This window comes from Pelodiscus sinensis, chromosome 32 (genome assembly GCF_052426305.1).
Source record: "Pelodiscus sinensis isolate ZL-2025 chromosome 32, ASM5242630v1, whole genome shotgun sequence".
NCBI classification, from domain to species: Eukaryota; Metazoa; Chordata; order Testudines; family Trionychidae; genus Pelodiscus; species Pelodiscus sinensis.
In genome coordinates this window covers 4,739,232-4,757,373 of record NC_143083.1, presented here as the reverse complement: position 1 = coordinate 4,757,373, position 18,142 = coordinate 4,739,232, and the positions used below count along the sequence as shown (strand labels likewise).

At 48.3% G+C, this 18,142-nt stretch overlaps 1 protein-coding gene across 1 annotated transcript in view; it reads right to left on the bottom strand.

The window, feature by feature from the left end:
• The window catches only part of MUC16 (mucin 16, cell surface associated), a 114,997-nt gene that overhangs the window by 59,084 nt on the left and 37,771 nt on the right, over window positions 1-18,142 (bottom strand). The window contains exons 5-9 of the mRNA XM_089774914.1: window positions 15,438-15,576; window positions 13,785-14,773; window positions 13,136-13,736; window positions 10,910-11,014; window positions 1,398-9,398 (exon numbers count right to left, since the gene is read on the bottom strand). Coding sequence (XP_089631040.1) covers window positions 1,398-9,398; window positions 10,910-11,014; window positions 13,136-13,736; window positions 13,785-14,773; window positions 15,438-15,576 — 9,835 coding nt within the window. The remainder of the gene's footprint in view (window positions 1-1,397; window positions 9,399-10,909; window positions 11,015-13,135; window positions 13,737-13,784; window positions 14,774-15,437; window positions 15,577-18,142) is intronic.

Genomic DNA, 18,142 nt, shown 5'->3' with positions numbered 1-18,142 from the left:
CAGTGTAGACGCAAAGGACTGTGTACATGAAATAATGCCTTCTGTCAACAGAACTCTGTCGACAGAAGGTCTTATTCCTCGTAGAATGAGGTTTACAGCCATCGACAAAACTGCTGAGTTCTGTCGATGTCATGTCAACAGAACTCAGTGGCAGTGTAGACGCAGGTATAGTTTTGTTGACAAAAGTCCACTTTTGTCGACAAAACTCTATAGTCTAGACACACCCTTTGGCACATTTTCTCTGAACCTTCTCCAACCTATCAATGCCCTTCTTGAATTGTGGACAGCAGAACTAGACATAATATTCCAGCAACAGCTATATCACTGCCCTATATACAGAGGTAAAATAACCTGAGCATGCCTCCCAGGGCAGGCCACCTGGGTGAGTTCCCATGTAGCAGTTCCAATGTGAGATGAGGAGAAGGTCCTCTCCTATTATCTTTAGCCCAATGTTAGGGTCTTCACCCATATGTGGAAGACAGATTGTTGCACTGTGCTTAAATAAGGAGCCATTTGGGCAGAGAACCAAGATCTTTAATCTCGAAAATCCTGGGTGAGTGCTCTAAAGACAAAGCATAGAATCACTCTTGTGTACTCACTCCCTTCCTCCCTTCTGTTTTCATTCATTGTCTAGGATTCTTGGTGACTAACTTACATTTTGTGAATCACAGTGATCTTCTCACAACTTTTAAGAGCATCATAGCCCTGCAGTGCCTAACTCCAATTGTGCATCCAGGCTTTAACATTTTACGTTTTGGTATTTAAGTACCGTTAACTTTACTGAGTATCATCAGTTGCTTCTGCGCTTTGCTGAAAAGGGATAGACTTAGTGATTTGCTTAATGCTACACATGTGCTCAAGAACTTAAGCATTTTGCTGAAATGGGGCCTTAATCCATAATATGCTCATCTCAAACTTCAAGGAAGTTGTAAATGGGAAATTGCTACAAAGGAAAATTCAGTGAATTCCCATTCCAATACTTACTGTTATCAATTTATAAACCTTTAGCCTTGTATATTTTTATGTTAAAGAACAAGTTTAAAGAAGGGTTCAGTTAAGCAGATAGCGTTATTATAAGAAGAAAATCCCATATTCTGTATTACATTTCTTCTTCCACTTATGTTCATATCTCCTTTGTCTCCTATACCTTGGGAAATGCTACGTTTTTGCAGTTTATAACCTCAATTACATCCGTCTGATCTACACTGCATGAAACATTCTGTTTTTTCTATCCTCAAAATACCTCTGTTCTAAATGGATAAATGCTCTAAAACATTTCTTTTGCATCTTCAAAAGGATGATAAACCCAGGCACCTGCTTGTTAACATGGGTTTGGATACATGGAGAAGAAAATTCTGCAACTACAAAGGCCGCACAAGAGAAAATAATGTTCTTACTTGTCAGTGTTGTGGTAGGTGAAACAGATGGGGTTGTCATAGAGACGGCTGCTGTTGTCTCTCCTCTGACAGCAGAGCCCAGAGAGGTTGTGGTCTTAGCTGGGGAAGTTATAAAAATGGTAGTTGTGATAGTTCCCTCTGCTGTAGAGGAGGTGTAAGATGTTGATGTTTTAGAGGTCGTAGCGGTGGCTGGAGCCACTGTGCTTCTCTCTGCTGCTGTAGCAAGGGGTGATGTTTTAGCAGTCTTTGCTAGAACTGTGATGACAGGGGATGCTGTGGGTGTTCCCAGTGCTGTTGTGGTGCCCAAAGCTGTTGGGATCTCAGCTGGGGAACTAGTTTCCAGGGCAGATGTGGATGTTTCAGAAGCTGCTCTGGAGGGACTCAGTGTCACTGTGCTCTCAGCTGAAGAAATCACCACAACAGCAACTGTGGTTGTCTCTGCTAATGAAGAGGTGACTGCACTTGTGATAGGGGTGGGATAAGTGACCAGAAGGGCAGCTGTGACTGTCTCAGTTTCTGTAGAGGTGCTGGGAATTCTTGAGGTTTCAGAGGGCAAAACTGTCTCGAGATGGACCGTGGATCTCATTGGAAAAACAGAAGTGAGTCCAATTGTGGTTTCATTGGGGGACGTGGTCACAGGGGTTGGTGTGGAGATAGCCAGAGTGGTCGTGGTTTCAGCTGGGGAAACAGTCGGAAGGGCAACTGTGGTAGTCTCCTCCACTGTAGTGGCAGTAGTTACTCCTGTAGTCACCACTGAGGAAGTGGGCTCCAAGGGAGAAGTGAATGTTTCTGCTACAGAAGAGGTCACAACAGGTGGACTCTTTGGTACTAAAGTGGTAGGATTAGGAACTATGGTTGTCTCTTCTACAGTTGAGGAACTAGTTATTGCTGAACTTTCAACTTCGAAAGTGGTCTCTACAGACACTGTGAAGGTCTCTAGAATAGTGGAAGTAGCTACAGCCATGCTCCCAGGTGGAGAAATGGTAGGAGGGGAAGCTGTAGTTTTCTCCTCCAGTATCATGGAACTAGTGGTTGCTGGACTCTCAGCTGCAGAAGTGATCTCTGCTGAAGAGGTAGCAGTGGTAAATATAGCTGTGCTCTCATTCACTGAAGTGGTAGGAAGGGCAAGCATGGTTGTCTCCTTTACTTTACTGGTACCAGTTATTGTTGTTGTCTGAGCTAGAGATGTGGTCTCCAGAGTAGCTGTGGAGGTCTCAAGAACAGGAGATGAAACTGCAACTGTGCTTTGAAATAGTGAAATTGTAGGAAGAACTGTGATCGTCTCCTTAACTGCTGAGGCCGTCACCATTGTGGTTGTCTCTGCCAAGGAAGTTGATTCTATTGGGACAGTGAAGGTCTCTGGAATAGCAGTTGCAACTGCAGCTGTGCGCTGAGGTAATGAAGTGGTAAGCAGAGCAACTGAAGTTGTCCCCTCTACTGCAGCAGTACTAAGTTCTGCTGTCCTCTCCGATAGGGAAGTGGTCTCTAGAGGAGATGTGGATGTCTCCAGAATAGTAGAGGTGGCTAGAGTTATTGTTTCAAGTAAGGGAGTGGAAGAAAAGGTAACTGTGGTTGTCTCTTCTACTGGAGTGGTACTAGTTATTGCTGTAGTTTCCGCTGCAGAAGGGGTCTGCATAGAAGAGATGGAAGTCTGTGGTACAGTAGAGGTGTCTATAGCTGTGCTTTCAAAGGGTGAAGCGGTAGGAAGAGCAACTGTTGTTGTCTCTGCTGCAGTCAGGGTAGTTACAGCTGTAGTCACTAGAGAAGCTAAGGATGTCTCTGGAGTACTGGAGATGGCCAGAATTGTGCTTTCAGGCACAGAAGTTGTAGGAAAGGCAACTGAGGTTGTCTCCTTTGTAGTGGTACCAGACATTGCTGTAGTCTCAACTGCAGACATGGTCTCTAGAGCAGCTGTAGAGATCTCTGGAATAGCAGAAGTGGCAAGAATTGTGCTTGCAGCTAAGAACCGTGTAGAAGGGGCAAAGGTGGTCGTCTCTTCCTGTGCGGTGATCCCAGTTGCTGCTGTAGTCACAGCTAGAGAAGTGGTGTCCAGAACGGCTGTGGTGGTTTCTGGAATACTAGGTGTAACTGAAACTGTGCTTTGCGTTTGCAAAGTGAGAGGAAGAGCAATGGTAGTTGTCCCCTTTCCTTTAGTGGTACTGATTGTTACTGTAGTCTCAGGTGTGAAACTGGTTTCTGGAGGAGATGGGGAGCTCTCTGCAATAGCAGTTGTAACTGCAGTTGTGCTCTGAGAGAGTGAAGTGGTAGGCTGGGCAACTGTGGTTGTCTCCTCCACTGTAGTGGTGCTAGTTTTTGTAGTCTCGGCTCGAGATGTGGTCTCTTGAGGAGCGGTGGAGTTCTCTGGGACAGTGGAAGTAGCTACAGCCGTGCTTCCAGGGAGTGAAGTGCTACGAAGGGAAGCTGTAGGTGTCCCCTCCACTGAGGTGGAACTAGTTATTTCTGTAGTCTCAGCTGCAGTTGTGGATTCCACAGGAGAGGTGGAGGCCTTTGATATAGTAGAGCTGGCCACAGTCATGCGCTCAGGCACTGAAGAAGTAAACTCTGTAAATGTGCTTGTGTCTTTCCCTGTAGTAGAACTAGCTATTGTTGTTGTCTCAGCTGGAGATGTGGTCTCCAGAGTAGCTGTGGAGGTCTCAAGAACAGGAGATGAAACCGCAACTGTGCTTTGAAATAGTGAAATTGTAGGAAGAACTGTGATCGTCTCCTTAACTGCTGAGGCCGTCACCATTGTGGTTGTCTCTGCCAAGGAAGTTGATTCTATTGGGACAGTGAAGGTCTCTGGAATAGCAGTTGCAACTGCAGCTGTGCGCTGAGGTAATGAAGTGGTAAGCAGAGCAACTGAAGTTGTCCCCTCTACTGCAGCAGTACTAAGTTCTGCTGTCCTCTCCGATAGGGAAGTGGTCTCTAGAGGAGATGTGGATGTCTCCAGAATAGTAGAGGTGGCTAGAGTTATTGTTTCAAGTAAGGGAGTGGAAGAAAAGGTAACTGTGGTTGTCTCTTCTACTGGAGTAGTACTAGTTATTGCTGTAGTTTCCGCTGCAGAAGGGGTCTGCATAGAAGAGATGGAAGTCTGTGGTACAGTAGAGGTGTCTATAGCTGTGCTTTCAAAGGGTGAAGCGGTAGGAAGAGCAACTGTTGTTGTCTCTGCTGCAGTCAGGGTAGTTACAGCTGTAGTCACTAGAGAAGTTAAGGATGTCTCTGGAGTACTGGAGATGGCCAGAATTGTGCTTTCAGGCACAGAAGTTGTAGGAAAGGCAACTGAGGTTGTCTCCTTTGTAGTGGTACCAGACATTGCTGTAGTCTCAACTGCAGACATGGTCTCTAGAGCAGCTGTAGAGATCTCTGGAATAGCAGAAGTGGCAAGAATTGTGCTTGCAGCTAAGAACCGTGTAGAAGGGGCAAAGGTGGTCGTCTCTTCCTGTGCGGTGATCCCAGTTGCTGCTGTAGTCACAGCTAGAGAAGTGGTGTCCAGAACGGCTGTGGTGGTTTCTGGAATACTAGGTGTAACTGAAACTGTGCTTTGCGTTTGCAAAGTGAGAGGAAGAGCAATGGTAGTTGTCCCCTTTCCTTTAGTGGTACTGATTGTTACTGTAGTCTCAGGTGTGAAACTGGTTTCTGGAGGAGATGGGGAGCTCTCTGGAATAGCAGTTGTAACTGCAGTTGTGCTCTGAGAGAGTGAAGTGGTAGGCTGGGCAACTGTGGTTGTCTCCTCCACTGTAGTGGTGCTAGTTTTTGTAGTCTCGGATCGAGATGTTGTCTCTTGAGGAGCGGTGGAGTTTTCTGGGACAGTGGAAGTAGCTACAGCCGTGCTTCCAGGGAGTGAAGTGCTACGAAGGGAAGCTGTAGGTGTCCCCTCCACTGAGGTGGAACTAGTTATTTCTGTAGTCTCAGCTGCAGTTGTGGATTCCACAGGAGAGGTAGAGGCCTTTGATATAGTAGAGCTGGCCACAGTCATGCGCTCAGGCACTGAAGAAGTAAACTCTGTAAATGTGCTTGTGTCTTTCCCTGTAGTAGAACTAGCTATTGTTGTTGTCTCAGCTGGAGATGTGGTCTCCAGAGTAGCTGTGGAGGTCTCAAGAACAGGAGATGAAACCGCAACTGTGCTTTGAAATAGTGAAATTGTAGGAAGAACTGTGATCGTCTCCTTAACTGCTGAGGCCGTCACCATTGTGGTTGTCTCTGCCAAGGAAGTTGATTCTATTGGGACAGTGAAGGTCTCTGGAATAGCAGTTGCAACTGCAGCTGTGCGCTGAGGTAATGAAGTGGTAAGCAGAGCAACTGAAGTTGTCCCCTCTACTGCAGCAGTACTAAGTTCTGCTGTCCTCTCCGATAGGGAAGTGGTCTCTAGAGGAGATGTGGATGTCTCCGGAATAGTAGAGGTGGCTAGAGTTATTGTTTCAAGTAAGGGAGTGGAAGAAAAGGTAACTGTGGTTGTCTCTTCTACTGGAGTGGTACTAGTTATTGCTGTAGTTTCCGCTGCAGAAGGGGTCTGCATAGAAGAGATGGAAGTCTGTGGTACAGTAGAGGTGTCTATAGCTGTGCTTTCAAAGGGTGAAGCGGTAGGAAGAGCAACTGTTGTTGTCTCTGCTGCAGTCAGGGTAGTTACAGCTGTAGTCACTAGAGAAGTTAAGGATGTCTCTGGAGTACTGGAGATGGCCAGAATTGTGCTTTCAGGCACAGAAGTTGTAGGAAAGGCAACTGAGGTTGTCTCCTTTGTAGTGGTACCAGACATTGCTGTAGTCTCAACTGCAGACATGGTCTCTAGAGCAGCTGTAGAGATCTCTGGAATAGCAGAAGTGGCAAGAATTGTGCTTGCAGCTAAGAACCGTGTAGAAGGGGCAAAGGTGGTCGTCTCTTCCTGTGCGGTGATCCCAGTTGCTGCTGTAGTCACAGCTAGAGAAGTGGTGTCCAGAACAGCTGTGGTGGTTTCTGGAATACTAGGTGTAACTGAAACTGTGCTTTGCGTTTGCAAAGTGAGAGGAAGAGCAATGGTAGTTGTCCCCTCTCCTTTAGTGGTACTGATTGTTACTGTAGTCTCAGGTGTGAAACTGGTTTCTGGAGGAGATGGGGAGCTCTCTGGAATAGCAGTTGTAACTGCAGTTGTGCTCTGAGAGAGTGAAGTGGTAGGCTGGGCAACTGTGGTTGTCTCTTCCACTGTAGTGGTGCTAGTTTTTGTAGACTCGGCTCGAGATGTCTCTTGAGGAGCGGTGGAGTTTTCTTGGACAGTGGAAGTAGCTACAGCCGTGCTTCCAGGGAGTGAAGTGCTACGAAGGGAAGCTGTAGGTGTCCCCTCCACTGAGGTGGAACTAGTTATTTCTGTAGTCTCAGCTGCAGTTGTGGATTCCACAGGAGAGGTGGAGGCCTTTGATATAGTAGAGCTGGCCACAGTCATGCGCTCAGGCACTGAAGAAGTAAACTCTGTAAATGTGCTTGTGTCTTTCCCTGTAGTAGAACTAGCTATTGTTGTTGTCTCAGCTGGAGATGTGGTCTCCAGAGTAGCTGTGGAGGTCTCAAGAACAGGAGATGAAACCGCAACTGTGCTTTGAAATAGTGAAATTGTAGGAAGAACTGTGATCGTCTCCTTAACTGCTGAGGCCGTCACCATTGTGGTTGTCTCTGCCAAGGAAGTTGATTCTATTGGGACAGTGAAGGTCTCTGGAATAGCAGTTGCAACTGCAGCTGTGCGCTGAGGTAATGAAGTGGTAAGCAGAGCAACTGAAGTTGTCCCCTCTACTGCAGCAGTACTAAGTTCTGCTGTCCTCTCCGATAGGGAAGTGGTCTCTAGAGGAGATGTGGATGTCTCCAGAATAGTAGAGGTGGCTAGAGTTATTGTTTCAAGTAAGGGAGTGGAAGAAAAGGTAACTGTGGTTGTCTCTTCTACTGGAGTGGTACTAGTTATTGCTATAGTTTCCGCTGCAGAAGGGGTCTGCATAGAAGAGATGGAAGTCTGTGGTACAGTAGAGGTGTCTATAGCTGTGCTTTCCAAGGGTGAAGTGGTAGGAAGAGCAACTGTTGTTGTCTCTGCTGCAGTCAGGATAGTTACTGCTGTAGTCACTAGAGAAGCTAAGGATGTCTCTGGAGTACTGGAGATGGCCAGAATTGTGCTTTCAGGCACAGAAGTTGTAGGAAAGGCAACTGAGGTTGTCTCCTTTGTAGTGGTACCAGACATTGCTGTAGTCTCAACTGCAGACATGGTCTCTAGAGCAGCTGTAGAGATCTCTGGAATAGCAGAAGTGGCAAGAATTGTGCTTGCAGCTAAGAACCGTGTAGAAGGGGCAAAGGTGGTCGTCTCTTCCTGTGCGGTGATCCCAGTTGCTGCTGTAGTCACAGCTAGAGAAGTGGCGTCCAGAACGGCTGTGGTGGTTTCTGGAATACTAGGTGTAACTGAAACTGTGCTTTGTGTTTGCAAAGTGAGAGGAAGAGCAATGGTAGTTGTCCCCTCTCCTTTAGTGGTACTGATTGTTACTGTAGTCTCAGGTGTGAAACTGGTTTCTGGAGGAGATGGGGAGCTCTCTGGAATAGCAGTTGTAACTGCAGTTGTGCTCTGAGAGAGTGAAGTGGTAGGCTGGGCAACTGTGGTTGTCTCTTCCACTGTAGTGGTGCTAGTTTTTGTAGTCTCGGCTCGAGATGTTGTCTCTTGAGGAGCGGTGGAGTTTTCTGGGACAGTGGAAGTAGCTACAGCCGTGCTTCCAGGGAGTGAAGTGCTACGAAGGGAAGCTGTAGGTGTCCCCTCCACTGAGGTGGAACTAGTTATTTCTGTAGTCTCAGCTGCAGTTGTGGATTCCACAGGAGAGGTAGAGGCCTTTGATATAGTAGAGCTGGCCACAGTCATGCGCTCAGGCACTGAAGAAGTAAACTCTGTAAATGTGCTTGTGTCTTTCCCTGTAGTAGAACTAGCTATTGTTGTTGTCTCAGCTGGAGATGTGGTCTCCAGAGTAGCTGTGGAGGTCTCAAGAACAGGAGATGAAACTGCAACTGTGCTTTGAAATAGTGAAATTGTAGGAAGAACTGTGATCGTCTCCTTAACTGCTGAGGCCGTCACCATTGTGGTTGTCTCTGCCAAGGAAGTTGATTCTATTGGGACAGTGAAGGTCTCTGGAATAGCAGTTGCAACTGCAGCTGTGCGCTGAGGTAATAAAGTGGTAATCAGAGCAACTGAAGTTGTTCCCTCTACTGCAGCTATTGTTGTTGTCTCAGCTAGTGATGTGGTTTCCAGAGTAGCTGTGGAGGTCTCAATAACAGGAGATGAAACTGCAACTGTGCTTTCAGATTGTGAAGTTGTACTCTGAGATGGTGAAGTGGTAGGAAAGGCAATTGTTGTTTTCTCTGGTACTGTCACTGTGCTAGTTATGTTTGTAGTCATAGCTGTGGATGTGGTCTCTAGAGGAGGTGAAAAAGTCACTGGGGTAGCAGAAGTGGCTGCAGTTGTGTTCTCGTATAGTGAACTGATTGGAAGGACAACAGTGGTTCTCTCCTTGATGTTAGAGGTACTAGCCATTGCTGTAGTCTCACCTGGGGAAGTAGCCTTTAGAGGAGCTGTAGACATCTCTGCTACTGTAGAGATGACTGTAATTTCCATAGCAGATGGTGAACTAGCAGCAAGAGCGACTGTAGTTGGCCGTGGGGCAGAAATGCTCATCATTGTTGTGGGCTCTGCTAGGGAGGAGGTTGGAAGAGCAGAAGAGAAGGTCTCTACTAACACAGACGTAGCTGCAGGTTTAGTTTCAGCTGCGGAAGTGGTCACTGGGGCTGTAGTGATGGATACTTCTCCTGTTGTGAGATATGTTGCTGTGGTCCCAGGTATGTTGGGGATCACAGGAACTGCTCCTTTGGTGGTACTCTTTAATGTTGTACTTCTGGTGGTGGTAGCACTGCTGGTTTGAACCATAGGCATTGTCTGTGGTGTTGTGACATTGTTATCTTTATTTTGTCCCATTGGGTTAACGGTCTTCTGGTTTATTACTTCTGTTATTTCATGGTCTGTGTAGAGAAATGCATCTCGAGTACTCTATTTTATATAGGTTCTTACATAGTATAGTGAGTGTTGTTCAAAGGAAACTTAAAAAAAATCATCTGTGTCATCATACATGGAATTTCTTTTACCTTTGAACATTGCAGCATTTTTCTCCAGTTTTGAATTTTTCCATTTATATTTTCATAACTTATACAAGGAACAGTCATCAGAAACTCAATCTATAATGTCCTCTGGAATACTTTTTCCATTTCTTAGTATCTGGGCCTCATTCTTTGTTTCACTAATGAATCTATAACATGTAATTTGCACTTCAATGTCCCTAGATTCCTAGTTTCAAAGATAGACTGGAGGGGTGGGGCTGACCACAACCTTTTCTCTGTTAAGCTCAATAGATTTTGCTCAGTGAGTCCATCACACTAACATGTTTTCTTATCTTCTAATCATTCTTTGGACTCTTCTCTATACCCCCTAGAATCAATCAGCATGCTTCCTGAATTATGGACACCCAAACTGGATGCAATATTCCAGCAACAGCTGCACCAATGCTAAATACAAAAGTAAAAGAAACTGAGCATGTCGTCCAGGCTAGGCCCTTTCGGGGCATTCATATAATGTAGGAGGCCCTCTCTCATACCTTCATAGCTCTGCCATTAGGATATTCAACTGGCATGTGGGAGACATACCATTGTGCTCCAGATAAATAACCAGGTTGCATCCTGGACCTTTCCCATCCTAATGAATCACTCCCATGTGTGCACTTCCTCTTTCTCTCTCTGTGAGTTATTTCAACCACACAGAAAACACATGATAATGAACATAGCCTGGGGGATACCATACTAAAGAACCTATCTCTCCTAATTCAGCAGATAGCAGCTCAGACTCTCTAACTCAAGCTTTGTGAATCAGAGTGACAGTTTAGCCAGTTGGGTGCTGTGATGATAAGAATAACTATGCCTAACTCCTTTTCCGCATGAAGAGCTTCTTTTTTGCATGAGTAGTCCCATTGACACCATTTCTTGAGTGAAAATGGTTGGACTTAATCCTGTGCTTAATATTAAGCACATACTAAAGGGCGTCAATTTAATCCATAATATTTCCATTTGGAGTTTCCAAGAGGTTACTGCCAATCCCTTTTTGATATCAGATTGTATCCCCTTCCCCTCCCATAGCATTGTATGTGAGCTAACAATCTGAAAAAAAGTGTTGAGCAGAGCAAAAATCTTCAATAAGATGCTCCTACCTCTTCAATTTCTTTTATGTTCAAATCTCTTATTTCCTATATTTAAGGAAATTATAAATTATGCTAAGCATATACAAAATAATATCTGACTAAAATAAGTAGCATGAAATCTTCACTTTTGATTTTTCCAAAATACCTAAATTCTAACATTCACAGACAATTTCTTTCTTTTAATCTGAGACTTCAAAAGAATGATAACCTGATTAAAATAGGTCCAGACTTATGTAAACAAAAACTCTATAAAAGGATAAACAACACAAAACATAATGGTATTACTTGTCAGTGCAGCTGTGGTAGGTGAAAGTGATGTAGTGGAAGTCACGGAGAAGGCTGCTGTTGTCTTTCTTCCGATAGCAGAGTCTAGAGAGGTTGTGGTCTCACCTAAGGAAAAAGATAAATGGACAGTTGTAATTATTCCCTCAGCTGTAGTGGAGGTATAAGTTGTTGATGTATGAGTAGACATATTGATGGAATCTCGAGAGAGACTCCATATCACTGTGCTCTCACCTGGAAAAGTCATCATGAAAGCACCTCTGGATGTTTCTCCTAGAGAGGTGACAGCACTTGTGGTCACAGCTGGGTAAGTAACAGGCAAGGCAGCTGTGGTTGTCTCTAGAGGAGATGTGGAGGTATCCGGAATAGAAGTGGAGGCTGTAGTGGTGCTCTCGGGTAGGGTAGTCGCCAGAAGAGGAATTGTAGTTGTCCTTTCTATTGCAGTAGCACTAGTTATTGCTTTAGTTTCGGCTGTAGAAGTGGTCCCTCCGGGAAAGGTTGATGGTATACCTGTGGTAGAGGTGGCTGCAGCTGTGCTCTCAGACTGTGACGTACTAAGGAGGGAAACCATGGTTGTCTCCTTGGCAGTAGGAGGACTGACAGTCGGTGTAGTCTCAGGGGAGGAAGTGGTCGCCAGTGGAGCTGTGGAGGTCTGTGGCCCACTTGAGGTTGCTTGAGCAGTGCTTGTAGGAAGTGTACTGCTAGGTAATTCTGCTGTCGTTGTCCCTTCTCTTCTACCAGCACTAGGAATTGCTGTACTTTCAGCTGCAGTAGTTGTCTCTGCACGAGAGGCGGATGTTTCTGCAGCGGTAGAGCTGGCTAAAGTTGTGCTTTCAGGTAGCGAAGTTGGAGCTACGGAAACTGTGGTGGTCTCAGCCACTGTACTCAGAGTCGCGCTTGTCGTCTTCTCTCTTGGTAATGTGCTCTCTGCGGGAGATGTGGATATCTCTGACGCAGGAGATGTCTCTGCAGCTGTGCTCCCACTGATGGTGCTGCTAGGCAGAGGAACCGTGGTTGTCAGTTCCACTGGAGCACTCGTCGATGTTACTGTGGTATCCGCTGGGGATGTGGTGTACGGAAGAGATGTGGAGGTCTCAGGAATGGAAGTGGAGCCTGTAGTGGTGCTCTCGGGTAGGGTAGTCGTCAGAAGAGGAATTGTAGTTGTCCTTTCTATTGCAGTAGCACTAGTTATTGCTGTAGTTTCGGCTGTAGAAGTGCTCCCTCCGGGAGAGGTTGATGGTATACCTGTGGTAGAGGTGGCTGCAGCTGTGCTCTCAGACTGTGACGTACTAAGGAGGGAAACCATGGTTGTCTCCTCGGCAGTAGAAGGACTGACAGTCGGTGTAGTCTCAGGGGAGGAAGTGGTCGCCAGTGGAGCTGTGGAGGTCTGTGGCCCACTTGAGGTTGCTTGAGCAGTGCTTGTAGGAAGTGTACTGCTAGGTAACTCTGCTGTCGTTGTCCCTTCTTTTATACCAGCACTAGGAATTGATGTACTTTCAGCTGCAGTAGTTGTCTCTGCACGAGAGGCGGATGTTTCTGCGGCGGTAGAGCTGGCTAAAGCTGTGCTTTCAGGTAGCGAAGTTGGAGCTACGGAAACTGTGGTGGTCTCTGCCACTGTACTCAGAGTCGCGCTTGTCGACTTCTCTCTTGGTGATGTGCTCTCTGCGGGAGATGTGGATGTCCCTGACGCAGGAGATGTCTCTGCAGCTGTGCTCCCACTGATGGTGCTGCTAGGCAGAGGAACCGTGGTTGTCAGTTCCACTGGAGCACTCGTCAATGTTACTGTGGTATCCGCTGGGGATGTGGTGTCCGGAAGAGATGTGGAGGTCTCCGGAATGGAAGCGGAGGCTGTAGTGGTGCTCTCGGGTAGGGTAGTCATCAGAAGAGGAATTGTAGTTGTCCTTTCTATTGCAGTAGCACTAGTTATTGCTGTAGTTTCGGCTGTAGAAGTGCTCCCTCCGGGAGAGGTTGATGGTATACCTGTGGTAGAGGTGGCTGCAGCTGTGCTCTCAGACTGTGACGTACTAAGGAGGGAAACCATGGTTGTCTCCTCGGCAGTAGAAGGACTGACAGTCGGTGTAGTCTCAGGGGAGGAAGTGGTCGCCAGTGGAGCTGTGGAGGTCTGTGGCCCACTTGAGGTTGCTTGAGCAGTGCTTGTAGGAAGTGTACTGCTAGGTAATTCTGCTGTCGTTGTCCCTTCTCTTGTACCAGCACTAGGAATTGCTGTACTTTCAGCTGCAGAAGTTGTATCTGCACGAGAGGCGGATGTTTCTGCGGCGGTAGAGCTCGCTAAAGGTGGGGTTTCAGGTAGCGAAGTTGGAGCTACGGAAACTGTGGTGGTCTCCGCCACTGTACTCAGAGTCGCGCTTGTCGTCTTCTCTCTTGGTGATGTGCTCTCTGCGGGAGATGTGGATGTGTCTGATGCAGGAGATATCTCTGCAGCTGTGCTCCCACTGATGGTGCTGCTAGGCAGAGGAACTGTGGTTGTCAGTTCCACTGGAGCACTCGTCGATGTTACTGTGGTATTCGCTGTGGATGTGGTGTCCGGAAGAGATGTGGCGGTCTCCGGAATGGAAGTGGAGACTCTAGTGGTGCTCTCGGGTAGGGTAGTCGTCAGAAGAGGAATTGTAGCTGTCCTTTCTATTGCAGTAGCACTAGTTATTGCTGTAGTTTCGGCTGTAGAAGTGCTCCCTCCGGGAGAGGTTGATGGTATACCTGTGGTAGAGGTGGCTGCAGCTGTGCTCTCAGACTGTGACGTACTAAGGAGGGAAACCATGGTTGTCTCCTCGGCAGTAGAAGGACTAACAGTCGGTGTAGTCTCAGGGGAGGAAGTGGTCGCCAGTGGAGCTGTGGAGGTCTGTGGCCCACTTGAGGTTGCTTGAGCAGTGCTTGTAGGAAGTGTACTGCTAGGTAACTCTGCTGTCGTTGTCCCTTCTTTTATACCAGCACTAGGAATTGCTGTACTTTCAGCTGCAGTAGTTGTCTCTGCACGAGAGGCGGATGTTTCTGCGGCGGTAGAGCTGGCTAAAGGTGGGCTTTCAGGTAGCGAAGTTGGAGCTACGGAAACTGTGGTGGTCTCCGCCACTGTACTCAGAGTCGCGCTTGTCGTCTTCTCTCTTGGTGATGTGCTCTCTGCGGGAGATGTGGATGTGTCTGATGCAGGAGATATCTCTGCAGCTGTGCTCCCACTGATGGTGCTGCTAGGCAGAGGAACTGTGGTTGTCAGTTCCACTGGAGCACTCGTCGATGTTACTGTGGTATTCGCTGGGGATGTGGTGTCCGGAAGAGATGTGGCGGTCTCCGGAATGGAAGTGGAGACTCTAGTGGTGCTCTCGGGTAGGGTAGTCGTCAGAAGAGGAATTGTAGCTGTCCTTTCTATTGCAGTAGCACTAGTTATTGCTGTAGTTTCGGCTGTAGAAGTGCTCCCTCCGGGAGAGGTTGATGGTATACCTGTGGTAGAGGTGGCTGCAGCTGTGCTCTCAGACTGTGACGTACTAAGGAGGGAAACCATGGTTGTCTCCTCGGCAGTAGAAGGACTGACAGTCGGTGTAGTCTCAGGGGAGGAAGTGGTCGCCAGTGGAGCTGTGGAGGTCTGTGGCCCACTTGAGGTTGCTTGAGCAGTGCTTGTAGGAAGTGTACTGCTAGGTAACTCTGCTGTCGTTGTCCCTTCTTTTATAGCAGCACTAGGAATTGATGTACTTTCAGCTGCAGTAGTTGTCTCTGCACGAGAGGCGGATGTTTCTGCGGCGGTAGAGCTGGCTAAAGCTGTGCTTTCAGGTAGCGAAGTTGGAGCTACGGAAACTGTGGTGGTCTCTGCCACTGTACTCAGAGTCGCGCTTGTCGACTTCTCTCTTGGTGATGTGCTCTCTGCGGGAGTTGTGGATGTCCCTGACGCAGGAGATGTCTCTGCAGCTGTGCTCCCACTGATGGTGCTGCTAGGCAGAGGAACCGTGGTTGTCAGTTCCACTGGAGCACTCGTCAATGTTACTGTGGTATCCGCTGGGGATGTGGTGTCCGGAAGAGATGTGGAGGTCTCCGGAATGGAAGCGGAGGCTGTAGTGGTGCTCTCGGGTAGGGTAGTCATCAGAAGAGGAATTGTAGTTGTCCTTTCTATTGCAGTAGCACTAGTTATTGCTGTAGTTTCGGCTGTAGAAGTGCTCCCTCCGGGAGAGGTTGATGGTATACCTGTGGTAGAGGTGGCTGCAGCTGTGCTCTCAGACTGTGACGTACTAAGGAGGGAAACCATGGTTGTCTCCTCGGCAGTAGAAGGACTGACAGTCGGTGTAGTCTCAGGGGAGGAAGTGGTCGCCAGTGGAGCTGTGGAGGTCTGTGGCCCACTTGAGGTTGCTTGAGCAGTGCTTGTAGGAAGTGTACTGCTAGGTAATTCTGCTGTCGTTGTCCCTTCTCTTGTACCAGCACTAGGAATTGCTGTACTTTCAGCTGCAGAAGTTGTATCTGCACGAGAGGCGGATGTTTCTGCGGCGGTAGAGCTCGCTAAAGGTGGGCTTTCAGGTAGCGAAGTTGGAGCTACGGAAACTGTGGTGGTCTCCGCCACTGTACTCAGAGTCGCGCTTGTCGTCTTCTCTCTTGGTGATGTGCTCTCTGCGGGAGATGTGGATGTGTCTGATGCAGGAGATATCTCTGCAGCTGTGCTCCCACTGATGGTGCTGCTAGGCAGAGGAACTGTGGTTGTCAGTTCCACTGGAGCACTCGTCGATGTTACTGTGGTATTCGCTGTGGATGTGGTGTCCGGAAGAGATGTGGCGGTCTCCGGAATGGAAGTGGAGACTCTAGTGGTGCTCTCGCGTAGGGTAGTCGTCAGAAGAGGAATTGTAGCTGTCCTTTCTATTGCAGTAGCACTAGTTATTGCTGTAGTTTCGGCTGTAGAAGTGCTCCCTCCGGGAGAGGTTGATGGTATACCTGTGGTAGAGGTGGCTGCAGCTGTGCTCTCAGACTGTGACGTACTAAGGAGGGAAACCATGGTTGTCTCCTCGGCAGTAGAAGGACTAACAGTCGGTGTAGTCTCAGGGGAGGAAGTGGTCGCCAGTGGAGCTGTGGAGGTCTGTGGCCCACTTGAGGTTGCTTGAGCAGTGCTTGTAGGAAGTGTACTGCTAGGTAACTCTGCTGTCGTTGTCCCTTCTTTTATACCAGCACTAGGAATTGCTGTACTTTCAGCTGCAGTAGTTGTCTCTGCACGAGAGGCGGATGTTTCTGCGGCGGTAGAGCTGGCTAAAGGTGGGCTTTCAGGTAGCGAAGTTGGAGCTACGGAAACTGTGGTGGTCTCCGCCACTGTACTCAGAGTCGCGCTTGTCGTCTTCTCTCTTGGTGATGTGCTCTCTGCGGGAGATGTGGATGTGTCTGATGCAGGAGATATCTCTGCAGCTGTGCTCCCACTGATGGTGCTGCTAGGCAGAGGAACTGTGGTTGTCAGTTCCACTGGAGCACTCGTCGATGTTACTGTGGTATTCGCTGGGGATGTGGTGTCGGGAAGAGATGTGGCGGTCTCCGGAATGGAAGTGGAGACTCTAGTGGTGCTCTCGGGTAGGGTAGTCGTCAGAAGAGGAATTGTAGCTGTCCTTTCTATTGCAGTAGCACTAGTTATTGCTGTAGTTTCGGCTGTAGAAGTGCTCCCTCCGGGAGAGGTTGATGGTATACCTGTGGTAGAGGTGGCTGCAGCTGTGCTCTCAGACTGTGACGTACTAAGGAGGGAAACCATGGTTGTCTCCTCGGCAGTAGAAGGACTAACAGTCGGTGTAGTCTCAGGGGAGGAAGTGGTCGCCAGTGGAGCTGTGGAGGTCTGTGGCCCACTTGAGGTTGCTTGAGCAGTGCTTGTAGGAAGTGTACTGCTAGGTAACTCTGCTGTCGTTGTCCCTTCTTTTATACCAGCACTAGGAATTGCTGTACTTTCAGCTGCAGTAGTTGTCTCTGCACGAGAGGCGGATGTTTCTGCGGCGGTAGAGCTGGCTAAAGGTGGGCTTTCAGGTAGCGAAGTTGGAGCTACGGAAACTGTGGTGGTCTCCGCCACTGTACTCAGAGTCGCGCTTGTCGTCTTCTCTCTTGGTGATGTGCTCTCTGGGGGAGATGTGGATGTGTCTGATGCAGGAGATATCTCTGCAGCTGTGCTCCCACTGATGGTGCTGCTAGGCAGAGGAACTGTGGTTGTCAGTTCCACTGGAGCACTCGTCGATGTTACTGTGGTATTCGCTGGGGAGGTGGTGTCCGGAAGAGATGTGGAGGTCTCCGGAATGGAAGCGGAGGCTGTAGTGGTGCTCTCGGGTAGGGTAGTCGTCAGAAGAGGAATTGTAGTTGTCCTTTCTATTGCAGTAGCACTAGTTATTGCTGTAGTTTCAGCTGTAGAAGTGGTCCCTCCGGGAGAGGTTGATGGTATACCTGTGGTAGAGGTGGCTGCAGCTGTGCTCTCAGACTGTGACGTACTAAGGAGGGAAACCATGGTTGTCTCCTCGGCAGTAGAAGGACTGACAGTCGGTGTAGTCTCAGGGGAGGAAGTGGTCGCCAGTGGAGCTGTGGAGGTCTGTGGCCCACTTGAGGTTGCTTGAGCAGTGCTTGTAGGAAGTGTACTGCTAGGTAATTCTGCTGTCGTTGTCCCTTCTTTTATACCAGCACTAGGAATTGCTGTACTTTCAGCTGCAGTAGTTGTCTCTGCACGAGAGGCGGATGTTTCTGCGGCGGTAGAGCTGGCTAAAGCTGTGCTTTCAGGTAGCGAAGTTGGAGCTACGGAAACTGTGGTGGTCTCCGCCACTGTACTCAGAGTCGCGCTTGTCGTCTTCTCTCTTGGTGATGTGTTCTCTGCGGGAGATGTGGATGTCTCTGACGCAGGAGATGTCTCTGCAGCTGTGCTCCCACTGATGGTGCTGCTAGGCAGAGGAACCGTGGTTGTCAGTTCCACTGGAGCACTCGTCGATGTTACTGTGGTATCCGCTGGGGATGTGGTGTCCGGAAGAGATGTGGAGGTCTCCGGAATGGAAGCGGAGGCTGTAGTGGTGCTCTCGGGTAGGGTAGTCATCAGAAGAGGAATTGTAGTTGTCCTTTCTATTGCAGTAGCACTAGTTATTGCTGTAGTTTCGGCTGTAGAAGTGCTCCCTCCGGGAGAGGTTGATGGTATACCTGTGGTAGAGGTGGCTGCAGCTGTGCTCTCAGACTGTGACGTACTAAGGAGGGAAACCATGGTTGTCTCCTCGGCAGTAGAAGGACTGACAGTCGGTGTAGTCTCAGGGG